The sequence below is a fragment of the Furipterus horrens genome, unplaced genomic scaffold (assembly GCF_987537825.1).
Source record: "Furipterus horrens unplaced genomic scaffold, mFurHor1.1.pri manual_scaffold_7, whole genome shotgun sequence".
Taxonomy (NCBI): domain Eukaryota; kingdom Metazoa; phylum Chordata; class Mammalia; order Chiroptera; family Furipteridae; genus Furipterus; species Furipterus horrens.
Genome location: NW_028327177.1, coordinates 12737394 through 12764353, shown reverse-complemented (window position 1 = coordinate 12764353; position 26960 = coordinate 12737394). Strand labels below are relative to the sequence as shown.

The 26960-nt window shown below is 36.1% G+C and overlaps 1 protein-coding gene across 1 annotated transcript in view; it reads left to right on the top strand.

The window, feature by feature from the left end:
* The window catches only part of COL14A1 (collagen type XIV alpha 1 chain), a 184933-nt gene that overhangs the window by 117375 nt on the left and 40598 nt on the right, over positions 1-26960 (top strand). The window contains exons 32-38 of the mRNA XM_090283415.1: positions 996-1138; positions 2704-2813; positions 6410-6568; positions 12934-13011; positions 15100-15186; positions 24204-24257; positions 26810-26905. Of these exons, the coding sequence (XP_090139541.1) occupies positions 996-1138; positions 2704-2813; positions 6410-6568; positions 12934-13011; positions 15100-15186; positions 24204-24257; positions 26810-26905 (727 nt within the window). The remainder of the gene's footprint in view (positions 1-995; positions 1139-2703; positions 2814-6409; positions 6569-12933; positions 13012-15099; positions 15187-24203; positions 24258-26809; positions 26906-26960) is intronic.

Here is a 26960-nt window from a genome sequence, read left to right as displayed (position 1 = left end):
AAATGTAAAGGGCTATATTTATTGCTCAAGGGAAAATTTTAAAAGTATGTAACTGATCTACTTATTTTTAGAGATCAGATGGTATAGCAGGTTGGGTTCCCCAAGACACAGATCCAGAGGTAGAGACTAGTGTGGAGGAAAGTTGAGGGTGTGCGCTTATGGAAGGAATCAGAAGGAAGCAGGCTGGGGCAGAGGAGAGAAATCAAGAGTGAAGCAGTCTCAATAAATACCTCAGATGATTCACCTACATTAGTTCCAAAAATGGGACTGTCTTCGTTGGCATGCGGGGCTCTGATTCTTTTATCTACTCAAAGAGCTATCATTGAGAAGAGATACCATTAAGATGTGGGCATGGCCTTGGGAGAGGCCTCTTTCTTCATCTGAAGCAGTTCTTGCAGGAAGCTGGTGTGTGGGAGCTGTCTACAGACCTCACTGTGACTCACAGCAGGAATGAGAGTCTTAATTCTTACAGGCAGATCTGTACAGTGTCATCATGGCACATAGCACAGACAGGAATGTAACTAACTACCACATGTGGTAGAAAGTGACAGTGTCTTAAGTGAAGTTTTACAAAAGGACTACAGATATACATTATTAACAATACTAAAACTTTTGAATCTACTTAAATGTTCCATAAGAACTGACTTGTTAAATAAATTATGCAATAGCCACACCAGAGAAGGTTGTGCAGACATTAAATTTCATGCTTTTAGAAATATTTAGGAAATATGAAATGTGTAGTAAATGATGCTAAGAAAAAAAAGTGCAAAATTATATAACTTGGACAATTACAAACATTCTTTAAAAACTGGAGGAAAATGTACTCCATCAAAAATAGTGATCACCTCTGGATGGAATTAATAGTGATTTCTTCTGTTTTTCAAAATCTTGTATAATGAAAGTATATTTGATTTTTTTAGTATACTTGCTTTTATAATCAGCTAAGTAACCTTTTGAGGAGGGAAACAATAAAATATTATTTTCTTTCCACTCAGGCACTTGCATCCAGAAGGATTGCCTTCTGATTACACAATCAGTTTTCTATTCCGGATTCTTCCTGACACTCCAGAGGAGCCATTTGCTCTTTGGGAAATTTTAAATAAAAATTCAGACCCATTGGTTGGAGTTATTTTAGATAGTAAGTATATTTCTGTATATAACATTTGCACACACGTGTATGAATGATGTAGGTGGCATGTCATCTTGCCTGTTTTGTGTATATTGCAGTAGAACTCACTTAAGCCATGTTAGTAAATAGTAACAATGAATTATGTAACCGTTGATTAATTTATTTATCCATTCATTCATTCATTCAACAAATATTCACTGAGTTACTACTATGTGCCAGCACTAGGCTCTGGGGTATAGTAGTGAGCAGGTGAAAGAGACGAGTACTGAGAGAGAGAGGACTACTGAAGAGCAAGGTCGATGGGAGAAGAGGGAACCAGTCAGAAGGGTGAGACCAGTTCATATTTTGACCTGGATATGATAGTTGCAAGATGTCTGTTTCATATTTTAACAATGTCAGATTGGCAGAAGTATATTTGAGGAGAAGTCTGAGATGGAGAAATTTATTTGGAAGTCGTGACTGTGTGATATATAAACCACGATACTGGGTGGGGTCATCTAGAGAATGAGTCTAGAAAGAATAGGTCTGAAGACTGGGAAACTCCATTGTCTGTGTGCGGAAAAGCTGAGAAGGAACCCATGAAAGAAGCTTCTTAACCTCACACTCTTGGATACCACACATAATGATAACTTAAGAAGACCATCAAGTTACTGGTTAATGTCAAAGAGTTTTCTAAAGAGGTTTTTAGCTTAGAATTCCAATGAAGCTAGGAACCAAAATTTAGTGGCTACCGTTAGTTGCTAACTCAAACATTTGAATAAGAAAAGTATTTTAAATTTGTTTTCAACGAATATTTGTAAAAGGAGTTTTCAGTACATGGAAATGAATCAACAACTAAATATGATATTGTGAAAGCATTTTGCATTGATATTAAAACTAAGGGAAAGCTACAGATTAAAAAGGTGTAAAACACTAACTCCATATACACCGAGGACTCGGAAACAATAAAGTCTCTCAAAATGGTTAAGACTAGCTTTTCCCTTTGGAAGCAGAGTGAAGAATTAAATTGTAACCTGGGAATGAATTAGTGAGAAAAATATTCCAATTTCTAAGTAATAAAATATTCCTTGTATCATGAAATACTGAAGATTAGGAAGGCTTTCATTTGTTCACAATAAAAGACATCGGAATATCACTCTTTTGGGGTGGTTTAAGTTGCATGTCCTGGGAAAGTTGCCTGCTATAGTAGGTTAATGAGGCAGTAGGTTTCTATTTCTTAAGATTTGATTAACTTCGTTCTCCTTTTTTTGTCTGCCTCTAATCCTAGTTTCAAACAACCTTCTTTCAAGAGGGTGATAGAGTTGGGCATGTAGGCAAGGAAGTATAGGGCAAGAATATGTGTAGGAGTTCTTGCCTCACCATCATTACCACATTGCTAAAGTCAGTTAGCCTGGCCAACTCAAAGCCTGGGCAACCCAAGGAATGTAGATCCTTCCTTCCTTCCTCATCACTTTGTTCAAAACAAGCTTCAAAACAATGGATGCATTATCTTCAGTCTTGCGTTGGGTGGTAGAAAATTGTATACTCATCTTTAATATTTTCTAAAATGCTTTTATTTTTCTTTATTTGATTAGATGGTGGGAAAACCCTAACATATTTCAACTATGACTACAGCGGGGATTTTCAAACTGTTACTTTTGAAGGACCCGAAATTAGGAAAATTTTCTATGGAAGCTTTCACAAGGTAATGCCTTGGACACACACGTTCTTTATTCTATTCACTGTTGGCAAAGCAACAGATAAATGTGAAAACGTACTATGGCACGTTGGATTTAAATTTCTACTGGAGAAAGAATTACCTGCAGGGCCTGTTAACAATTCCTAGAGATTCTGATCTGGTACCCTGAAATGTGCATTTTTTAAAGCTGGCACCCCAGTAGATAGGATAGGAGTGGTCCAGATTCCCATGATGAGGAATAATTTAGTAGAGGGTACTGTATTATTAAGCAGGCATTATGTGTGATAGAGAAAGGAATTGCTGGTCTGCCTGGCTTCCAGTGCAGATGACACCCACAATCAGCTGAACAATGTTAAAATGTAAAGATAGATATAACTGCACTGATTTTTTTTTTCACATATATATATATGGACAACCCATCACTACTATTATAAAAGTGGCCTGGAGGACAAATTTTGTAAAACCTGACTTTACTTGTTTTTCTTTTAACTTGGCACTTGTGAAAGAGCTCTGTTCCTTAACATTTTGCATCTCTGAATCACTTAGTTTTGGTAATCACTGGAGTACACATGCTTCCTTCCAATATATACTGTTTCCTTTGGGTTTGGCAAATAACCCTGCTGATCTCTGGGCTCTTAGGCTTGCGACACTAAGACTGCAGAGAGAGCAGAACATTTATTGGGTGGTGCTGGCAAAAGACTCTTACCCAGCTTTTCTTGTCCTGTCGGAGTGAAAAAAGGGACAGAGAACAGAAGTGTTCATCTTGGCTTTGTCTTCTGACATAGAACATGGTCAAACACACAACTTTGCTACTTCCTGGGGTTTGAAAATAACAACTGCATATGAACAACTGCATGACAAAATTCTGACTCTGTTTTGTGTTAGGAAAATTGCATTAAAATGTAGTTTTTTTTCCAGGTTGAATAGGACTATACAAGGTGTTATAAAAACATGAGATGCAGGTGGGGATCACTTAATTTATAGTTCAGAATGGTCCTATTAGCATTTGTTTGGAGTTATTGTCATTTTTCACCAAATTCCTCTTGACATGATTCTTTTCTCGGTTAGTCAGTGTCAGCTGCAAAGTAGTCAAGAAAAAATTGTAGGGGAGATGAAAAGCACCTGAGATTTCATGAGTGTTAAGAAAACATTGCCATCTTTGTCTGTGGCACAGGCATGGACTTGTAATTCTCATTCCGAAGAATTCTTTATGAATTTTAGGTAAATGTTAAGCTTTACTTACCTTACCAGAAGAACTCAAACACCTATCAATAAGGTTCATTAAAAATTGGTTTCAAATTAATAAACCTTCAAGTTTTCCAAATTTTCATAAAGAAAAATCTTCCTCCACTTTGCCAAGTCTTATTTTATTTTAATTTATTGATTTTAGAGAGAGGACATGAGGGAGTGAGGGAGAGAGAGGGGTGAGACATCAATTTGTTGTCCCACTCATTTATGAATTCATCAATCACTTCTTATAAGTGTCCTGACCAGAGATTTAACCCACAACCTTGGCTTATTGGGACCACACTCTAAAACAACTGACCTAGTTGATTAAGACCCAGTTTGTAAAGTGTTTTTTTTTTTAAAGATTTTATTTATTTATTTTTAGAGAGAAGGGAAGGAAGGGAGAAAGAGAGGGATAGAATCATCAGTGTGAGTGAGAAACTTTGATCGGCTGCCTCTAGTACGCACCTTGACCAGTGGCTGAACCTGCAACCTGGGCATATGCTCTGACCAGGAATTGAAACGGTGACTTGTCAAGGCTGCTAAGTCTTAATGAAGTTAAACAGCTAAATAAAATAGAAAAGGTGTATCATAGAACAAATTACTTTACTAGTAGATCTATTAATGAAAATCTTGATTCAAATTCAGTTTGTGCGGATCAAATTGATTTGTTCATAGACTTGTTAAAATGGAATAAACACTTTACCTTAACTTCTTATTGATCTTCAGTTGGCTTTATTTTGCACACTTTGAATATGAAGTATGGCCCCAAGGTCTCTTTCAAAAAGTTATAATTATATAAATGGGTCTTTAAGTGCATTCAAAGTAGCAAAATACTTCTGAAAACTTTTAAATGTCTGTTGTAAAGCAAAAGTTTTTAAAAAATATGAATAATTTCCTTCACAAGTTAACAGTTCTTAAAGCATGAATATTCTACACTAGGTTGTCTAGCACTCAGCATGAAAATTTCCATAATTTATAATGAAAAATATTCCAAGTCTCAAAAATGTACAAGAGTGTCACTATACCTTTTAAAATTATTATAAAGAAGATGTTCATATGAAACAAGTCATTTACTCCAGCTGTATTTGTCTGGGTAGATTATGATTAACTCCTGTTTGAAGGAAAAAGGATTCTCAAGGGCCTCCACTGTTGACTTAACTCATTTATATCATTATGGAAAATAAAATATTAAATAAAATTGGTATAAGTTTTATGCTTTCAGTTTCTATGCAAGAAATAAATAGTAATTAATAAAGAGGAAATAAGCCCCATAAAATCATAAATAACATTATTTTAACTTGAAAGACAACCATATTTTATGGATGCTCAACCTCTGCTCACAATACAGGGCTAGCTTCTATAACTCTCATAATGATGGTTCACATTGTCCAACACTTTCTCTCTTTGAACTACCACGACACCTTCCCTTATGCAGCTATTTGTAACTTATTTTTTTTATTGTTATTCTACTACAGTTGTCCCACTTTTCCCCTGTTGCTCTCTCCTGCCCCATCAACCTCCCCCCTTGGCCTTCATTTAGTGTAAAATCATTATTTTCTTATAAATTCCACTCTCTTAGCTCACTAGACAAGTAGCCCACCACCAACAAGAAATACGCATGGGGCAGACATCATAAATTTAAATGCGCTTAGCAGCAGTGAAATTTCATGGCAGAACTTACTTACAATGTATCTCATTTAGTATGTACTTATCTTTGACCATCGCTTACATGTTAGCACAGAGTTTTACAAATCCTCACAAAGAATGTGTAGGCTCCTGAATATATGACCGTGGACCTCCAGATTCTAAAGATTTCAGTTTCAGAAAACAACTATACATTCAGACAAAGAGCTTCCCTTGGGCCGAGAGTCATTAGAAAGCATTCCTCCTCCTTTGTATTCTAGATCTTTTCTCCTCACCTTAAATAAAATAAAATAAAATATTATCAAAGTATGGTTTGCCAACTACAGGTAGTACCATAGATAACTTTTGCTGGTAAATCAACCAGCAGTTTTTACAGTTCAGTATTTTTGTGTTTATTTTAATGTGCATTCAGAAAAGGCATAACTCAAACACAACAGCCCTGTGATTTTAAGATATTACTGCTTTAGAGGAAGGTTAGATTCTTTAAAAAGTGACTCATTTCAAAGTTATTTTAAAGTATTAATTAAGTAAAAAAAAGAGATGGTACCTGAATGAGCCACAATCACGGAGGTGGTAAAAGTGGAACCTTTCTCCTCTGGCAAAACACATAGCCACAGAGCTCCTGTTCTCTTTTATATTTTTTAGTGATGAGTCATGCAATTATGTAAAGTTGGTTGATTTTCTTCTTCTTAGTTCTTACCTACTAAAACATCTTGATATTTATTCAGCTACACATTGTTGTCAACAAAACTTTGGCCAAAGTGGTTATTGACTGCAAGCAAGTCGGGGCGAAGGCAATAAATGAATCGGCTAATATCACAGTGGACGGTGTCGAAGTCCTAGGGAGGATGGTCAGGTCAAGGGGGCCCAATGGAAACTCTGCACCGGTAAGTGGGTAAACGAGTGAAGCTGTGTTATTGTTATAGAAAAAAAATCTTTAAGAAATATAATGATTTATTACCCAGGAGAAAAGTTTGGTAAAGGGATGGATGGATGGATAAACAGATGGATAATGGCATTTATAAATTAACTAAAATATATATAGTCAAAGTTCTTGGCAGTAAACTGCTGTGTTATACTACAGGAATTAAGCTAGTTTATTTTCTAAAGGCATTTTTAAATTCAAATAGTAAAATACTCATTATATGGTTTGTGGCATGAGTGGTTTGTTAATGAGAATCCAAACTGTAAATGACTTTCATTTATATAAGCAAATATAGATTCATATAAAATATGTAATTATTATACACAGGAAATTGACATAAGCCTCTCATTTGGGTTAGATTTGGGCATTTTACAACTAGATTTTTGCTATTGGTAATGGGAAGTTTACCCTTTAATCATGTAGTTATTTAGGTGACAAATCGTTTTAAGATAATATACTTTTCATCATACAACATGGAATTTAAGCATGGGAGACTTCCAGCTGGCAAAGAAACCACATTCTCTTCACTCACTACCCACAAAAAAAGAACAGTGTACATAAGTTTTTGTTCTTAACACCATGCAGTCATAACTAATTAGCAACATTTTCTAATTTGAGTCATTTTATAATTAGAACCAATTAGCCCGGAGAATATTTTATTCTTTTAAACAACCCCAGCTATTCTAATCTATACTACTCTTATATGTCAAAGAAAAATAAAATTAATTATGAATTACTATTACTGGCTTGTACAAAAAGCTAACCAGTTATATGAAACTTGAGAAAGATTTGGTGGTTCTCAAAGACTGTTTAGCTGAAGATCTTTGTACAATGGAATCTTCTAGTCTGTCAAATAAATAAGTAAATAAGATTAAAACAGATGCATGTTGATTGAAGGGGAGAGACGACGTGGGCTAGTTAGGTCTCCCCCCTCTAATGGATCCTAAGGGAGCACTGCTCTAATTGCAGTACTATAGTACAACCCGTTCACTTCACACATCAGCAAACAGTCCCAGCGTGCTAAAGAGATTTACTTTAGGACTCCGCTATTTTGTGGCAATGATTGAAATGAAATCCTCGTGTCCATTGATGCCTATATATGTAAGCATCATTAGATACTGTGATGGAGGAGAGAAGGGTGTGGTTATAAATGAAGACCATGATGGCTAGAGGAAATTGACATAAGCCTCATATATGTATGTATATATGTAATTACATATATATGTGTGTATACATATATACAGACCTACATACACACATATATGTAATTTATTATGGTGACATTGCTTAATAAAAGTATAAGTTTCAAGTGTACAATTAACTCTATGAAATGTCACCCAAACTCAAATATTCTGACCATTTACTTGATTCCGTTTACCCTTTATTAACCTCTCTACCCCCTTCCCTCTGGTAACCACAATACTATTGTCTGTATCTATGAGGTTTCTTTCTTTGTTTGTTTGTCTTGTTTATTCATTTGCTGCTTTCAGTTCTATATCTCACATTTGAGTGAAATCATATGGTTCTCGAATTTTTCTGTCTTATTTCGCTTAGCATGAGTTTTGGGGTATCTTTAAAAGTGCTTTTGTTCTACTGTGCTTTGGAGAACTCTGGATTAGATGTTGAGAGAGAGAGAATATAAAAGCTATGGAAGGCTGTCTTGTTTTCAGTTATAGTAAGAGACTTTTAAGAATGTTTAAGTGATATTGAGGAGCTGTCTTTTCCTAACGTGTGGTATTTTATGCTGATTAAGAAACACACCATCTTCTGCTTCATGGATACTCCAGAATTTATAAAGATTCAGAATCACCAAACTAAGGATATCTTGTATAGATAAATAGATGTATATAGATGCATGCTTGGATGGGTAAGTAAAGAGACTCTCTAAGAAAAAGAAACAATTCTAGGTATATGGATTCAGAGCCCAAATCCCTTATTAAACTATTTTTTATTTTCTAAGTAATGTATTTAAAATCCCCGACACCTAATAAGCATTCAATGGAGAGTAGCTATTGTTATTGAAGGATGTCAATAATACCTTCCCCGTCTCACCTTTTCTAAACCTCTACTACTTAACACTTCATTATTTCTAGTCATGTATTATTTTCTTCCTCTTTCATATATCTGCATTTCAATACCCCTCTAGCCATGTCATGGTCTTCATTTATAACCAGACTTTTCTATCCTCCCTCACAGTTTCAAATAAGTCTTACATGAACAAACTAAGTTCTCAAGGAATACTTGGTAGAAATTAAATAGAATGCCATCTGTTTGAATTATATTCTAATTTTTGTTAAAATCTTGTTTTGCATGTATTCTATTCATGTATGTTATTGATAACCACCCAGTAATTATACAATACCCTCTCCTAATTTATATGTTACAATTACAGTGATTTCAAATTATAATTACAGTTTTATAATTATAATTATTTCAAATTACACTCCATGTAATAATGGTACTGTAGATATATAACCAGTTAAACATCAAAGAATTTTTTTCTGAAAGCAAAATTTCCTGTAGGTTTCAGTCTTACTGGCAATAAATCCTTAACTTTGTCCATGAAAGGAAAGCAATGAAACAGAGCACCCTCTGTGGTAACTCCCAGCCAGTAGTAGACAATGGGGAATTTATAGAAGTCAATAATTAAAAGAGTTCTTTGTAAGATTAGTAGGAAAAAACGTTGTGGCTTTTGTTAGAACCTAGAATTCTGCAAAGGATTACCAAATAGATTTGCAGTCTGCCCACTTATTGAAGAATTGGATTATGTTGAAATGGATATTAGATTAGAGCTCAAGAATGTGATTGGAAATTCACTAGCTTTTTTTGGCATTATTACTTAATTCTTTTAGTGCAGGGCAAGAGAGAAGCTTCAGTCTTCAGTTTCCAATTTAGAAATCACAGATTGCCAAAAATATATATATATATATATATATATATTGATATACATTTGTACTCCACTACCTAGCTAAAGGGAATGGGAATGTGTAATGTGTACGTTTTGGATTACCAGGGGGAGTAATGATCCTATCATTGAGATTAGTAGTTTGTTTATAGGCCAACATCCCCTGGGCAAATGCAGCAATGATTAAAAATAAACAATGGAAAAGCTCTCTAAGTATTCAGCCTTTAAACAAAATGTAGTTTTTGAACCAAAGTTGAGTGAAGATGAGATTAATGGAGTTAGGGGCGCAGTACTACCATATTGGTATCACTCACATTTATAATAAAAACTTGTGTTCTGCAGTACCATATTTTATAAGCAGCAAAAGTCCCTAGAAGGACTAAACTAATAAACAGACTTGACTTAGCCATCAAAACATATGTGGGAAGAAACTTAACAGCTGTTCTTCTTTTTTCCCATCTTCTTTCTTCTAAGAACTGTCTTCTACCTTTTCTGATACTGAATGAAATTATAATGCTGCCAGTCAGAGATGAGTCTAGAAAAGTTTTGATCTTCTGGCATAAGATTATGTTTCTGAGAGTCTTTCTTCCACCTTTTAAAATAAAACATGTATATAATTATCCAATTGACATTTGTTTAGCCCTCTGCCTTTAAAGACAAATACAAATTGTTATGCAGATTTTAATACATTTATTTACTAAGTTAAAACTTTTTATGTATGAGTCAATAGTAGACTAGTGAATGATCCTATAGAAACAAGTGTTTTAAAATTATAATGAAATAACTTTCACAAGAATTATATCTTTTAATCCTTAAAATAATAATAGTAGCTAATATTATTGCATGCCTACTATGCACAAGGTAGTGTGTATTTTTCTGTGATTATCTCATTTAATTGTTCACTATCCCTAGGGAGAGAGACTTAAATAAGCTTCACTTTATAGATGCAGAAGTGAGGAAAGTGAGATGAGATCATACCTGGCTTGCATAAGGTTACCTGCCTTGCATTCTAAGTTTTTTTCTACTGGGTCAGACTGATTATTACAGAACTTAAGGGCGAGGAGGAAGTCTGGTCTATACTGGTCATCGTATGTCCTGTCTCTTCACTGGCAAGTTCGAAGACTTATATTATTTGAGTTACAACCTTGAAAGTCAATGTGATAAAAAAGTTCCTCTCAAAGAATGTCTACATCTAAATATTTTAATTACTACCAACAGGTACAACAGCTGTTAATTTTCACTTTCCAATTTAATTAGTACCATTATGGTTTTCCTTAAATTTAATAAGCTGAGAATAAGTGAAAGCACCATGTTGAATAGCTGACAAATGGTATATGCTTAATAAATCCTAGTTTTGAAATGGAGTCAATAAAGACTGAACACCAAAGCAAGAGCAGAAGATGGGTTAGGTCCTCAGTAATCTTTTTCCAGTATTCTTGTGTAATGTCAGGCTTTCTAAATATTAGTATAAGTTCAGGAACAGCTTGACTTCAAATTATAAGCTTAGTTATGTGTTGCTATAAAACAAAAAACAAATCAGAGGATAAAATCTGGTCCTGTGTGGAAAGTGGAACCAGGGATTCATTGGAATAACCATTCACAGATCATAGTGCCAACCACTAAAGGATATTTTAATCTCATTTTTGTGCTAATATTTGATTCCAAATCAATTGCCTGTTGTGCTAAACCCAGACAAAGTGCCCAATAATGAAAAACAAGCATTTATGTTTGGCTCAGTAGTCCCTTGAAAGAAATGATAAAAAGTAGGAGAGGGAGGTTTTGCGTCTTCCTCCTTTTTATTTCTTGCACAGATATATAGTTTTATAATGTTCAGTTACTTAAAAAGGAAAGATGTTACAAAAGGAAAAAGGGCTGCCTCTTGGTACTAGTTGCTTGAAGTATGATTTATGTTTAACCATACTGTCTTGCATTTACAGACACTCAGATATCTTTCAATATATATTTCCTACTTAATTGGTACAAATATGTGTCATTGCTTTTGGAATAAAAGCCAGAGGGTTTTTAAATCAATCTCCAGAAATGTTCCCTGGAAGAAAGTCCCTAAGTAAATGCAGAGGAATCTAAACTATTTCAAACGCAAAACAATTATGAATAAATTTTTTGTGCTCATACAAAAAAAAGAAAAAAGGCTGCTGACTTCATTTAACTTGAAAAGGAAGGCAGCCCACGAGCATTCCTCAAATGATAATATTGGCTTCATTCAGCACTTAGTAGACATTCAACCCCTGGAATAAATAAAATAAGCTCATGGGACTTCCAATAACTCAATGAGGCAGAAGTTTAGCCAAAGGTGTATATGTAGAGATTATAGGTGATTAGATGGTGAATGTTTATTTGAAAAACTTCAAGAAAACCCCGTGCCAACTTGGGGCTAGTGCAAGGCCTTTGCTTTAAATAAATCTTCCCAGCCACCCAAAGGTCTTCACACTGAGGGCTCTGTTCAGAAATGGAAAATTTCTTAATGGATGAATGACTTCCAGATTTAGCTGATTCTATCTAATGCTGTCATAATGGGTTCCATTTCATAAATGTCCCCAGACAAATGGCACTGTAACATTGGGCTTAGGATTCTGTATTTTAAATATTCGACCAAAATTTTATTCACTGCAAAATGAACCATAAAGAAATGAGGAGGGCTGTTCAAATCCCAACCAGAACTCAGCTTTCAGCATTTTCATCCCAGATATCAATCTATAGAGTGGGGTTGATATTACTATTATTATGACTCAGAGTGGTGATCTGAGGATTAAACACTATAGGCAAAGTCCTTAGGGTCATGACTGGCACATAGTAGGTTTTCACTAAATGTTTGCTGCTCTTGTTACTGTTATTTGCTCAGTTTTTTTTCTTAACCAGAACATTAAATAGTTTTGATTATTATGGAAACAAACTAGTATGTGTGCCTAAGTGATTAAAGTTGGAATTAATTCAACCAGCCTTCATGAAACACCTACTGTGTGCTGCATATTGTGATAGGGAACACAAAGATGAATAAATGGTTCTCTGTCCTTTGCAGAGCTCCCAGTCTAAGGAGGAGAAAAGGAAAATAATGGTATTGTATGGTGGGAGATAGGCTGTGAACGAGACATAAGGAGTCACCTGGAATAACTGCGATGGGCGGTACTGGGAAGGTCTCAGCAGAGGCACTGAGATTCTTTAGGTGGAGATGGGAGGGGAACCTGTGATACGCAGGGAGCTTAGTTGGTAGATGGAGCAACTGTAGACGAAACCTTAGACCGCTGTGTCTTTGAGGATCTAATTCATTTGATATTGTGGAAATGACTTTTTAATTTATTTTCAGTAAGGTCATGTTATAAATGATATATAGTATGAGATCACTATAGTTATAAACACAAGGTGTCTGTCTTTTATTGAATGGCAATGTTCACTTTAAATTGCAGTTCCAGTTACAGATGTTTGATATTGTTTGTTCCACATCATGGGCCAATAAAGACAAATGCTGTGAACTACCAGGCCTGGTAAGAAACCTTCAATTATTATTTTGGTCTGTTAAAGTTCTATTAAATTTTCTCTGAAAATGAAATGCTATTTTGCAAAACTTATATCAGAGATAATTCACTGTGATGAATTACTTAATCAGACGTGTGTGCCTATTGGGAGTGTACAATTTCTTGTATCTTGGAATCTGATTGGACGTCTCCATGCCTCATGGTACTTGCTTTCTATCATAGCAATTGCTGGAAAACCAGGTTTGCAAATGTGTGACATCATCAAGTGTATTTAAAAATCTAATGTTGAAACTGTGAAATACTTTGAGCTAGTTGTTCATAGAATGTCTAACGGATGCCTAATATTGCTGTTTCTCTTGAGTTTTTAGAACATTCAGAGAGTCCCTGTAAGTTTGTTATGGTGTCCCAGGGCATTTTGGTACACAGTTTTAGAATCGTAGTCATAAGCTACATGAGCTGTGTGATGCTACTAGAAAAACAAAATTTTTTTCATTATTAATGTCATGTGTAATTCATAGGGATATATATATTCATACCTTAAGACCCTTAGGACCAGCAAGCTGAAATGGATGACCCTCTCATGGCTGAACAGTAATCATGTGTTAGTAATTGAATGTGGAGAGAGGGCATGGAGAAGCTGTTATAAAGTCTGAGAGGTTTCCCTTTTTAAGATCTTACACCATATCCCATCATCTATCACAGGCAGTAAAATCATGGTGACTGTGTTTGAGAAGGAAATAACTTCCTCTTTCTTCATCAAAATAAGTTTCTAAGTAGATTCTGGGGTGGAATTCAATCAGAGACACTGATGTCACGCTTAAGTGCAGGTGGTTTGGAAATTGGAAGGCGAAATGCTCAGACTCTTAATGGTGTATCAAACAAAATGTGATCGCCACTTGTCCTAGGAAGGACCCAGGCCTTCTCAGAACTTTTCTCTCATTTCATGGTAGAAAGACACGGATGGAGACCGTCAACAGCAATGGCAAAACCGTTACTGAGTCTCTGGTCACAGAGGACCCGCTGTTAGCTTTATTTGGGGACTCTTTCAGGACACTCAAGTTTGTATTTCACTCTAGCTGTCCAGATGTGTTTGTGTTTGCAGGGGGGGTTTCTTGTAATGAGCTGAAAGCCTTGATTATTGCCCAGCATTTAGGGAAAAGTATGTACAGTACATACCAGTCCTTTGTTCAACATTTTTTGGATTCTACTGTGAATATTTCAGAGACTGAGATTATTTTCAAATCGATGATTTAATTATCATCTGTGCTCTATCCAGCTGTAACTTTACTTTCCCCCAAAGTCTTCAATAACAAAGCTCATTTCCTCTCTCTCCTAAGGGACTGATGAACACTCTGGAGTTGTATAGTTTCTTTTCCCAGTGTAGACTTTTTTTGGCTGCTGTTCCAAATGGATATCCACAACTTATTCCGTCGCTGTTCGCAGGTGCTTTGTCTTCTCTACACCCCAGGAACTCCTCAGATATATTCAGTCTGACATTCATAATGTTCCTTGTAATGTCATACGGCAACCAAAGTCTCCAAGAGAAGAAATGCTTTAGGTTGATGCTGTGATTTTTTTCTTTTTTAGCAACAGAATGTGAGCAGTACTTAAAATTGTTACAGGGAATTGATGATGTGTTTAAGCAGTGTTTTTGTTTTGTTTTATTTGTCTGTTTTAGTACAGAGGCAGTTGTTTTGATTCGCTGTTCCAACAAGTTTTCTGTTGTTCTTTGAAATGGAAAAAATATTACAACATGAAGAAAGCTTATGAGACGTTTAGTTCACAGAGTACTACTGCTCCAACTGAATTAAATACTAAGCAAGTTTTGTAGGGTGATTCTACACCCACTCTGCCTTTCTTTCTTCCCCTGGGTTCCTAAGCTGGTTTTAACAACATCCTTTAATAATGATGATTATCAGTGACTCGCTAGGCATCCATTCATTTTTCTTAAAAAAAAAAAAAAAAAAAAAAAAAAAAAAGACTTTTGTGACCAGGAGAGAATATTCTCTGCCTTTCAAGACTAATGCTCACTTTAAAGTGTCCTAAACTTGTATAGAATACCTTTTTAACAGTTAACGCTATTTTTCTTCTTCTCAGAGGGATGAGGAGACCTGCCCAGACCTTCCACATTCCTGCTCCTGTTCTGAAACCAGCAAAAGTGCCCTGGGACCAGCAGGCCCGCCAGTAAGTCTTGCATAGCTGGGCTTACTTATTCTTTACTAATATTTATAGCTACCACTTGTTGGGTGTCTTCTCTTTGCTCCTCACTTCTGTTTGCTAAACGCTCACTTAGCCCTATGAGCAAACGGAAGCACAGAGACATTAAATAACTTGCCTAAAGAACACAGCTTGGAAGAGCAGGTCTTCATATCCAGGTCCTTGTGACTCCTGGAGATGATGCTCTTAACCCACTATGCAAGGCAACCTCTCACGTTGCTGGGCATTCAAAATCTTCCCCTTATACTCCCGTGGTTTATTCTAAGCGTGACTGTTTCAAATACTGGCCCTCTGCATGGACCTGTAATATTTGCATACCCCCTCTTGGCCCACTCTGTATCAAAATTTATAGGTGAAGGGAGGGTTTTGAAATTTTCAGGAAAAGTATCTCATCTGAGCATGAAGGTCTCCACTATTGACTGGAACTTTCTACAGCAAAGAGAGATATGGGGGTTGGGGGCAGAAGAAGAAGAAGGAAAAAGAAGAAAAAAAAGAAGGGAGAGAAGGAAGAAGATTAGAAAAAAGAAAACATTTTGTAAAATATAAAATATAAAATGGCATTATCTAGGTCTTTGAATTTACCATGACAGACCTTTTGTAATATGTTTAAATGTTCATTTATGTCTAATCCGCTAAACTGGGGTGATCAGTGTTTGTTTGAGATAAGTATGCCGTAGCTGGTCTCTAGTCAGACAATGACAGGTCGACTGGGACAGAAGACAAAGGAAACAGGGGAAAGGTGCACCGGCAAATACAGAAACCCAGACCTTGCGGGAGGAGGAACACCTGCCGCCCAACCACACTTTGGGCGTCGGCTTCCCGGAGGCGGCGGGGCCCAGTCGGCATGTGGGCAGTAGGTAGCCTGTGCCCACAGCTGGTTGGCAGTGGGAAACTTCGCTTAGGTTGGCACCACCAACAACATCGTGTTCTTTTATCTGTGGATCATGCATCCTGAACTGGATGAAAAGGAAGAGAACCTACTGCTGAATGCATCTGAAATATATCCCAGCAATTTCCTTTATCTCTGGTACATAAAACGTTCTTTCCAGCTATGGATGTAGAACCCAAATACTTTTTAAATTTTTTATTATGTATTTTAAATTGTTTATTGTTCTATTACAGTTGTCCCAATTTTCCTCTGTTGCTCTCCCACAGTCAATCCCCACCCAGTTGTCCATGTCCATGGGTCCTTTATACTTGTTCCTTGACTAGACCCTTCCCCTTTATTCCGTTATCCCCCTTTCCCCTCCCCTCTGGTCACCGCCAGTGTGTTCCTTTTTTTTTTTTTTTTTTAAGACTCTTTATTCCAAAGAAGCAAATGTGGAATAATGGTAAAAGCATTACATTTAAATCATAAGAGTAGGTTAGTCATTGTATCACGGTGAACCTCTATTTCTTTATATATAAAATAGCACCCACTTCTTTAACTGGTATTGTGAAGAATATACAAGACAATATGTATATACAATTCTGAACCTTATAGAACTTGAATCAAGTGTAAAACTTTAGTTTAATCTGGGAATTGAAAAGAAAAATTTGTTTTCAACTGTGTGCAGGCTACTTTTTTTTTTTTTTTTTTAGCTCAAAAGTATGCCTTTGAACTTTATCAAGGCTAATGTACATTTTTAGTTTATTTGTTGTACCAGCGGAAAGGTATTCCATTATATAAACTATGTTTATTGACCTATCACTGTGGGGTATTTCCCTATAACAATATTATTACAGTGAACATTCTTTGTACGTCTCTTTGCAAACATGAGTGAGTGCTCTTGCAAGAACACGTAGATTTCTTGGAGAATAAGGAAGATGCATCTTCAACTTCATGAAGAAACCCCAAAGTCCTCCTCGGGGTGTTTGTACCGATGTCCTCTTCCCCAGACTCTGTAGGAGAGCCAATTCCCACACAACTCACCAAAACCCTCTGATGTGGCCAAGTTTGGGTGCTTTTGTTCATCTGATGATGGGAAAACCCTATGTCATTGTTACTTTAAATAGGACTTTTCCTCCCTGCTAGTGAGATGGAGAAGTTTTTCACTTGTGTCTTAGCCATTTGAATTTTTTCCTATATAAATACCTATTTGTGAACTTTACTGGGGCTTTGTTTTGCAGTATTTTGTTCTCACTAATTTTTAAGTGGTTTTATATAATCTGAACATTAACCCTTTATTAACAATAGGGTTTGCAAATAGCTTTTCCTGGTCTGTGGATTGTTTGTTGTTGTGTGTGGGAGTTTATATTGTCTAGAAATTTTAATTCCAATGTAGCCAAATTAATATTTTTGTGAGTTATCACCTTTTCTATTTTTATTTATCCTTTTTTTTGGGCCATGACTAACTTAGAGGTGTCTTTTTAAATTTTCAATTATGTGTGCAGTTATCTTTTTCTTATTGACATTCATTTTATTGTAGTTTATCATGAAAGATGGTCTGTATAGTACCAATTCTTTGACATTTGTTGATTCTTTGGTATTTGCTTTGTGGCCTTTAGTTAAGTTTTACAGATTTTCCATGTAGGCTTTAGAAGAATGTGTGCTCTCTAATTGTGAAGCTCTGCATTTTACTTTATTTTATAAATTATATTTTATTGATTATGCTATTGCAGTTGTCCCAATATTTCCCCCTTTGCTCCTCAGAAACACAGCATTTTAAATATAAAATCCAGTAAATGAAATTGTAAATTACATTGTTAGAATCTTCATCTGTATTAATTTTTTATCATCCAATTATGAGATATTTAAAATCTTCCACTCTAATTGTTAAATTGACAAATTTTGTTTGTAATTCTGCATTATATATCCTGAGATTATGTTTTCATATCCAAAAAAAATAAGAACAATTGTCTTCCATCATAAATGGATCTCCTAAAGCAAGAGAAATAAAGGAAAAAATAAATAAATGGGATTACATCAAACTAAAGAGTTTGTGCTCAGCAAAAGAAAACATCAGCAAGATGAAAAGGAAACCAACCATATGGGAAAACATATTTGCCAATGACATCACAGACAGGGGACTGATTTCCAAAATATATAAAGAGCTGATACGACTCAACATCAAGAAAACAAACACCCCAATTAAAAAATGGGCAAAGGACCTAAACAAACACTTCTCCGAAGAGGACATACAGAAGGTCCATAGACACATGAAAAAATGCTCAACATCATTAGCCATCAGGGAGATGCAAATAAAAACCACAATGAGATACCACCTTACACCTGTCAGAATGGCCATCATCAACAAATTCACAAACAACAAGTGCTGGCGAGGATGCGGAGAAACGGGAACCCTACTGCACTGTTGGTGGGAATGCAGACTGGTGCAGCCACTATGGAGAACAGTATGGAATTACCTCAAATAATTAAAAATGGAACTGCCTTTTGAACCAGTGACTCCACTACTAGGATTATACCCAAAGAATCTTAAAACACCAATTCAAAAGAACTTATGCACCCCTATGTTCATTGTAGCACTGTTTACAATAGCTAAGTGCTGGAAACAACCTAAGTGCCCATCTGTAGATGAGTGGATCAAAAAACTGTGGTACATTTACACAATGGAATACTATGTAGCAGAGAGAAAGAAGGAACTCCTGCCATTTGCAACAACATGGATAGAACTAGAGAGAATTATGCTTAGTGAAATAAGCCAGGCAAAGAAAGAAAAATACCATATGATATCACCTAATACAGGAAACTAAAGAACAACACAAACAAAAGAACTAAATAGAACAAAGAGCAGAATAGCAGTCAATAGGGGGGAGGGGGAAGGGAGAGAAGGGGGATAAGTAAGGGAAGGGTTTAGTCAAAGAACGTGTATAAATGACTCATGGATACGGAAAACGGGGAGGGATATGATTGCAGGAGAGAGGGTGGGCTGGGTGGGGGAGAGAAATTGGGAGAAAAGGGGACAACTGTAATTGAAAAATCAAAAAATTAAAATTAAAATTAAAAAAAAAAAAAGAACAATTGTCTTCCAAGTCACTTGCCATGTCAACATTTCTTTCATACTATTTTTCTGGTATATATTTTCTTCATCCTTGTAGTTTTAATCTTTCCATATCTTTACATTTTACACATGTCTCTTTAAATAGCATATGCCTGAATTTTGTTTTTAATCTTGTTTTACAATCTTTTTTTAGAGTTTAGTTCAATTTATTGTTTGTGATAATTAACCTATTTGAGTTTATATTCCTGTATTCATAACCTTGATTTTTGTCCTCTATATTGTGTGTGTGTGTGTGTGACTTGGTTGATTTTTATTTATTTTTTTTATTTGCAGTTTTTGCCTTTTTTTTCTTTTATTCTCATTCTCTTCGTCTCCACTAATTTGTAAATTACACTCTATGTTCTTTCAATAGTTCACCTAGAAATTTTAATAAACATCTTTAACTTGACAAAATAAAAAGAACCAGGATTTCTACCCTTCTTTCATGACATTTCTCCCATAGCTAAAGTGAAAACAACGTCTTGCTCATCCACCTGCTAGTGGGCCATTTTTTTCTAGCTCAGTCAGAGTGCAGCTTTTCAAGTTCTTCAACTTGAACGAATGTTTCATATTCTGCCCTCCCCCTACCCATTGTAGACCCAAGTTCACATTTCATTGCCTTGATTGGGCTATAAAATATAAGCTTTGCAGTGAACCTCAACTATCTTCCCCATCTCCCCCCAGGGCACTCTCAGTGCACACGCCAGCTGCTCTAGTTTTTTGTCTCTTCTCCATTCCTGGTACTTAAGTGTTCAGTTCTTAATTACAATAATGTTTATTTTATTTTAAACAGCATTAATACACTTTTTTAGCTGGAGGCTTTTCAAGTTTTTTTCATTTGCAATACTGCTGAAACAAGTTATAAAATATTTACTTACATGTGACCTAAGAGTCAAACTTTGTGATGAGAAGAAAGCGACAGAGAAGTCAAAGGAAAGGATTGAGCTCTGACTTGTTGATAAAAAAGAATGTGGAGAAAAGCTTTTGAAAATTTTAAATATTTAAGGTATAATAAACTTTTTAAGAAATAGTATCCCAAATATTATGTAATCAACCCTACCCAATGATTAAGATAGTTGTGATTATCTTCTCATTCAAGAATTTACACAGTAGTACTATGTGCCAATAAAACTGTAAAGAGCTATAGTGAGATTATGGGAGAAAGAACCATATTCCCTTTGCCTAAACTAACCCTTTCTTATTAAAAGATGCAATTTTACATCCACAAATACTTCTCGAATTTTGTCATGTCCTCAGGGATGAGAGTCAGAGATAAGATGAAAAATAGGTTAGATGCAGTGCCTCTGGTATGAATATCAGTGAGTCATCTGGTCACAATCATTTAAAATGTGCAAACAAAATTAAAGAGTTGGCCAGACTAGGTGTATTATTATACTTAGGATGCACTGCGCTTGTTACAAGAAACTGAAAATTTGAGAGCCACAGTGGTTTGACACATTAGGGCATTTGAAAAGTTCATTGTTTGCACAACAGAAGATTTAGAGCTGGATGATCCCAAGGGAAATGAGACTGCTCACCAACTTCCTTAAGGACCCAGACTGTCACAGTTTCCCACTTGGCTTTTCTTTGGCTTGTTGCTATTTGATCAAAGTGGGTCAAGCTGGTTAGCATGCCCCTTCCTGGTTGCAGAGGAGGCTTGGCAAGCACATCTCCACCTTTTTCAACCTTTATAGTAGGAGAAATAAAATAGAAAGGAGTCAGGAAAGACTCTTTGGAGCCAACCAACAATATATGCCACACTGGGGGAAAATATTTGCATCCTCTATAACAGTTAAAGATGTACTATCCAAATACATGAAGAATTTGCACATAAAAGAGTAAAATACATGCAACCCAATAGAAAACTAAGTATATAAATAGGTAGTTTCAATGGGATAAAATGCAGATGGACAAACGTTATGAAAAGAAGCTTGATCATAGTAGCTTTTAGGGAAATAAAAATTAAAATAAGAATACAGTATTACTTTCACCAATCAGGTTGGTAAAGATATAAATTTTACAATACCAAATACTAAGGGTTACAGGAGCAGGGACCCTCTTAAACTCTTGGCAAATGGCATAGCTTTTTTTAAGTACAATTTGAGAATGTATTTGTATATTCATTAAATTTCATTTATAGTTCTACTTGTTACTACCTGAAATGTTAACATTTTTACTTAAATATTAATGTTTATATTTAAGAGATGTTTAAGGATGTTAATTGCATTGTTGTTTAAACAGCAAAATATTGTGGGGAAACTATTATGTATCCATGGTATGGACAATTATGTAACTCATTAAGAATAAGTTAGATCCAAATGTTATATTATGAAAAAATCTCTAAAACATTAAGTTAAAAATCATATAAAAAGTTTGATGTCACATATACAATCTACATACATCACATAATAGCAAAAATACTATAAGTAGTGATTTTTTAAAAATGCATATATATTTGTGCATAAATGAATTATGTAATTATACTAAAAAATCTGGAAGATAAAGTAACCAAGTGATTGATATTGGGGAGGAGAATGAATTAAAGTGGTTAAAAACAAACTGCAAGAAACCTTGAAGATCATCTGGTCTAGTCTTTACCCAAGTAATGAAAGTTGATGGTACCCGTATGATTTTCAGTAGTCATGGACATAGCAGGAAATAAAATGGAATCACATAGTGAGAAAAATACTGCATTTTCAAGAGTCTTTTAATCCTTTTGCTCAGGTGAAGGTGATATTCTCAGTCTGGTGCCCATATGACTATTCTAATACTTATTATCCGTTCTTAACAAAGACCAAACCTGCTTCTCAAAAACTTCAATAGAAACAAAATTTAGCTAAACTGAATAACATTATTTATAGTATATCTTTAAGGTTGCCTTCTATTCTTAGCAAGTAACATTTTTCCACTGTAGTGCTATAATATTTGCTTTTAAAATTTATTTAAGTGAAATAGTGAGTCAATTAAAAATATTCGAAGGTTATCTATGCACACATATATTTACATGCACATATACAAGGAATATACATTTGCAAAGAATACACAACATATATATTCATTGTGTGTGTCCATGTACCTATATTTAAAAAACGCTATTAAATAATTCTGCATGTGGTACATAAATATGGTAAAAATCTTTATGGGAAATGCAAATAACTGAAGTCACAGAAAAACTAATCAAGTTAGGTTTTTACAATGTAAATTTAAAAAATTGACCCTCCCCCACATACAGTGCCACAATGTGGTGAAATGGATCGCCCTGTACTGATGAATACCTAAGGCTCCACCTCTTACAATGTAACAGGTGTGACAGCTCTACCTAAGACACAGAGGCAAACAAACACAGGAGCCTGTCAAGATGAGGAGACAGAGAGGTATGGCCCAAAAAAGGGAATGGATCAAGGTTCCAGTGGGAGAACTAAGTGACAAGGAGATAGCCAACCTAACAGATGCAGAGTTCCAAAACACTGGTGATTAAGATGCTCACAGACTTGACAGATATGCCTAAGTATGGCAAATGCATAAGGGAAGAAGTAAAGGCTATGCTAAATGAAACAAAGGAAAATCCACACAAAACCAATGGTGAAGGGAAGGACAGCGGGGTTCGAATCAATGATTTGGAATATAAGGAAGAAGAAAACAGTCAGCCAGTACAGAATGAGGAAACAAGAATTGAAAAAAATGAGGAAGGGCTTAGGAACCTCTGGGACAACTTTAAACATGCCAACATCCGAATCATGGGAGTGCCAGAAGTAGAAGAAGAGCAAGAAATTGAAAGCTTATGTGAAAAAATAGTGAAGGAAAACTTCCCAAATTTGTTGAAGGAAATAGACATACAAGTCCAGGAAGCACAGGGAGTTCCAAAGAAACTAGACCCAAAAGGACCACACCAAGACACATCATAATTAAGATGCCAAAGGTGAAAGATAAAGAGAGAATCTTAAAAGCTGCAAGAGAAAAGCAGAGAGTTATCTACAAAGGGGTTCCTATAAGACTCTCAGCTGATTTCCCAAAAGAAACTTTGCAGGCAACAGGAGACTGACAAAAAGTATTCAATGGGATGAAAAGCAAGGACCTACAACCAAGATTACTCCATCAATCAAACTATCATTTAGAATGCAAGGGCAGATAAAGTGCTTCTCAGACAAGGTAAAGCTAATGCAGTTAATCATTACCAAGCCATTCTTATAGGAAATGTTAAAGGGACTTATTTAAGAAAAAGAAGATCAAAACAATGAATATTAAAATGACCACAAACTCACAACTTTCAACAAGTGAATCTAAAAAATAAAAACAAAAAGAAACTAAGCAAACAACCAGAACAGGAACAGAATCATAGGTATGGGGGTCATTTGAAAGGTTATAAGCTGGGAGGGGAGAGGGGTGAAATGGGGAAATGGTAAGAGATTAAGAAGTATATTAGTAGGTAGAAAATAGACAGGGGAAAGTAAGAATAATATAGGAAAGGGTGAAGCCAAAGAACTTGCATGCATGACTCATGGACATGAACTAAGAGGAGTGGGATTGCTGGAGGCAAGGGGGGTACTGAGAAGAGGGGAGCGAAGGGAAAAGAAATTGGGACAACTGTAACAACATAATCAGTAAAATATACTTCAAAAAAAGAAAATTGGGTTCTTACTCTTCTCATATGCTTTTTACACTTCAATTAAATAATTTAATCTCAAGTTGTAGTGTAAGACATACAATTTTAGATTAGTGGCATATTTTATTATTTGCATCCATTAGTAGTAGTGATCTTAACTTCACTACATTTTTAAAATCCCATAATTTTTTGGCATAGAAAGCTTATGAAATCATTAGCAGAAGAGGCTGGGTCCGGGTGATAAATTTCCAGTTAGGGATCATGATGAACCGACATTATTACACAATGTGTTGGCCTTGACACAAAATGAGGATCACATAACCCACATTATTAAGGAAAATGGATGAAATAAATGGCTCTAAGATGTGTCTTTGTGCTAATACTTAACATCTGTTTGCCAGGGTGGTCCAGGACTCAGAGGACCAAAGGGCCAACGAGGTGAACAGGGTCCAAAGGTAACGTTCTCCATCTTAATTTCTCAATACCTGTCCTGCTCTCCTCTCTCTCTAACTAGCCATAATCATTTTGGAGCTCAGTACTGTTCACTCTTTGCAATCCAAAGGTCCTTACATTTTTTATCAAAGTCGTGTCTAAGTCTCCCACCTTATTCTTAGACTTGTGTTTTTTCATCAATAAGAATTCTTAGGAACTTAGTGAAAAGAAAGGTCTCCTGGTGAGAAACAGAGTGTCAGTGTGCTGAGCAGTGTAGTCCTCTCTGTTGTATCTTCTTTTCTTCCTTTGTCTACAGCAAAGATGTTTATTGGAGGAGTCCTGAATCACAGCTACATCCCCTGTCCCTCCCAGGCAATTTCCCAGGTTGTAAATTCCCCCTTCTTTCCTCCCACTATGCATCATCAGACACACAGTTTTATTTTCTGTTCACACTGTCCAAGGCCACTAAGTGCAGTGGTTCAGGTTGGGCCCTATACAAAGGCACCAACCAAGGGGACCAAGCCGTGCAAAGCTATGTCAAGGCGCATGTTTTTCTACTTTCCACCAAAGCACCCTGAGGGATGGCAGAAGCCCAGCCACTAACTCAGTTCAGGCTTCACCATCTTCTCTCTGGCTTTTGGTGACTCTTCTAACTCGTCCCCTGGCTCCTGTGGTTTGATTTTCTGATTGATTTTTCATTTCTTCCCCCAGATTCATTCCTTGAAAGTTATACTAGGTCATATCATGCTCTTAAAACCTGTTGTCATAATCTGTTTGCCTTGAGAATACAATTCACCCTCCTTGGCATAGGATTCAAGGTCCTTTATAATCTAATTCCCTTTCTCATTTTCACCATGTTAATCCACCTGATCTGTTCTCCATCCATCTTGCTTGACTTACTGTCTCAATATAGTCACTTATTAAATTTGCATAGTATTTACTCTTGGAGAGGAGAACATTGCAAGATTTTTTACTATAAAACTGGAGAGCAGTGAAGCAAGGTAAGAGAGAATGTGTGTGTGGGGAGGAAGTAGTAAATAAAAGGAGACTGAATACAATTGATCAGATGCTACCTTTTTCAAAACAGACCAGAATGTCTCTCAACAGGTAAACGAACAATTTTCTGTCTATCCATGCAATGGAATACTACTCCACACTCAAAAGGAACATACTACTGAACCGTGCCATTCTATGAATGAACCAAAAAATACTCTACCATGTGAAGGAAGCAAAAAACACAGCAGCACATCGTGTAAAATTCCATTTATAGACAACCCAAATCGTTCTGAACCCACAGATGATTTCTGTTCCTCTAGGAGGCCTATAAAATTGCTCTCGTTAGTCACCTATGATCCCCTTGTGGCAAATCCATGGCCTGTGGCGAATTCTTACCTTATTTGAGAACTCTACAGCATTGGACACAACTGTCGCCTCTCTCTTGGAAATGTCCTCTTCTTTCGGCCTTTCCCATACCTCTTCACCTCTCTGCTTTCATTTTCTTCCTAATGTTTAGGGTTTTGCATTTCAGATTCTTTTTCAGGCTTCTCTTCTGCATCCTTCTACCGGATTGTCATCTAATCTTTATCCATTTCCTCTTTCATTCTATCAACAACCTCCTTAGTAATCTCACCCACAAACACATCTTCAACTACCTCAAAATCCATTTCAGCTCAGACTAAGTAGACATTTCCTCATGGTTTTTCCCCATATGCCTAAAGCTTACCATGTCTCAGGTGACATTTATTATTTACCTCCACTTTATACCATTTTGCTTTTTATTCTGTATTGCCTGTCCCAAGTAATGTATTCATCACTCTCACATTTAAGATGATATCCAGGTTACGGAAGTCTTAATTTATAAAATATTGGCTTTTGTTGGAGCTGCAGAATGAGAGGAGAAGGAGCTGAGGTTCAGGATAAGTAGGTTTTCTGGGTCTAAGATTACAGAGACGTACAGTTTTAGCCAAACCACAACAAGTTCCAAATGATAGAAGCAAGAGTTGCTAAAGTGAGAAGAAAGTCTGATTCTGAAAAGAACGGAACTTAAATAATGTTGAGATTAGAGAAGGTCATTCAATGACCACTGAAGGGGCGTAGGGGTGGTGGCAAGATTATGTGAAAACAAAAGGTAGGTGCAAAGTCTTCAATAAATGCAGAGGAATGGCCCTGCGGTAGGTAATTGACAGCAGTGAAGGGGGAGAAAATGTAATTCAGATTAATGGTATAAATCTTTACAGGCCAGGAGGGTGGTCTTGAAGCGTTTATATCTTTTCGATTTATTGTGGAGTGTGGGAGGTCTAGGAACTCACATAATTGGCTTGGAGTTCTTATTTATGGAAGCAAAATAATATAAAGTTGCAGCAACCCTTGTGTGTTTACTCTTTTGGTTTACTGATGACATTTTGCCTGGAGGTGAATCATCTGAGGTTTGGTCTCTTGGTATCCCATGAATATTTCTCATCTTATGAAAAATTATTTAAGGAAATACGTTATAAGTGCCCTGAGCAGAAATATCTTCTGGGTACCAGAGGGTCTAACTTATCTCTGGGATGAACTTTCCTCTTTTACCTTTCAGGGACCAGATGGCCCTCGGGGTGAAACTGGCCCTCCGGGACCTCAGGGTCCGCCCGGACCACAAGGGCCAAGTGGTCTGTCCATTCAAGGAATGCCTGTGAGTTGTGTGGAAACATTCAGATGGGTTTTTACTATTATTATCGTAATTTCCC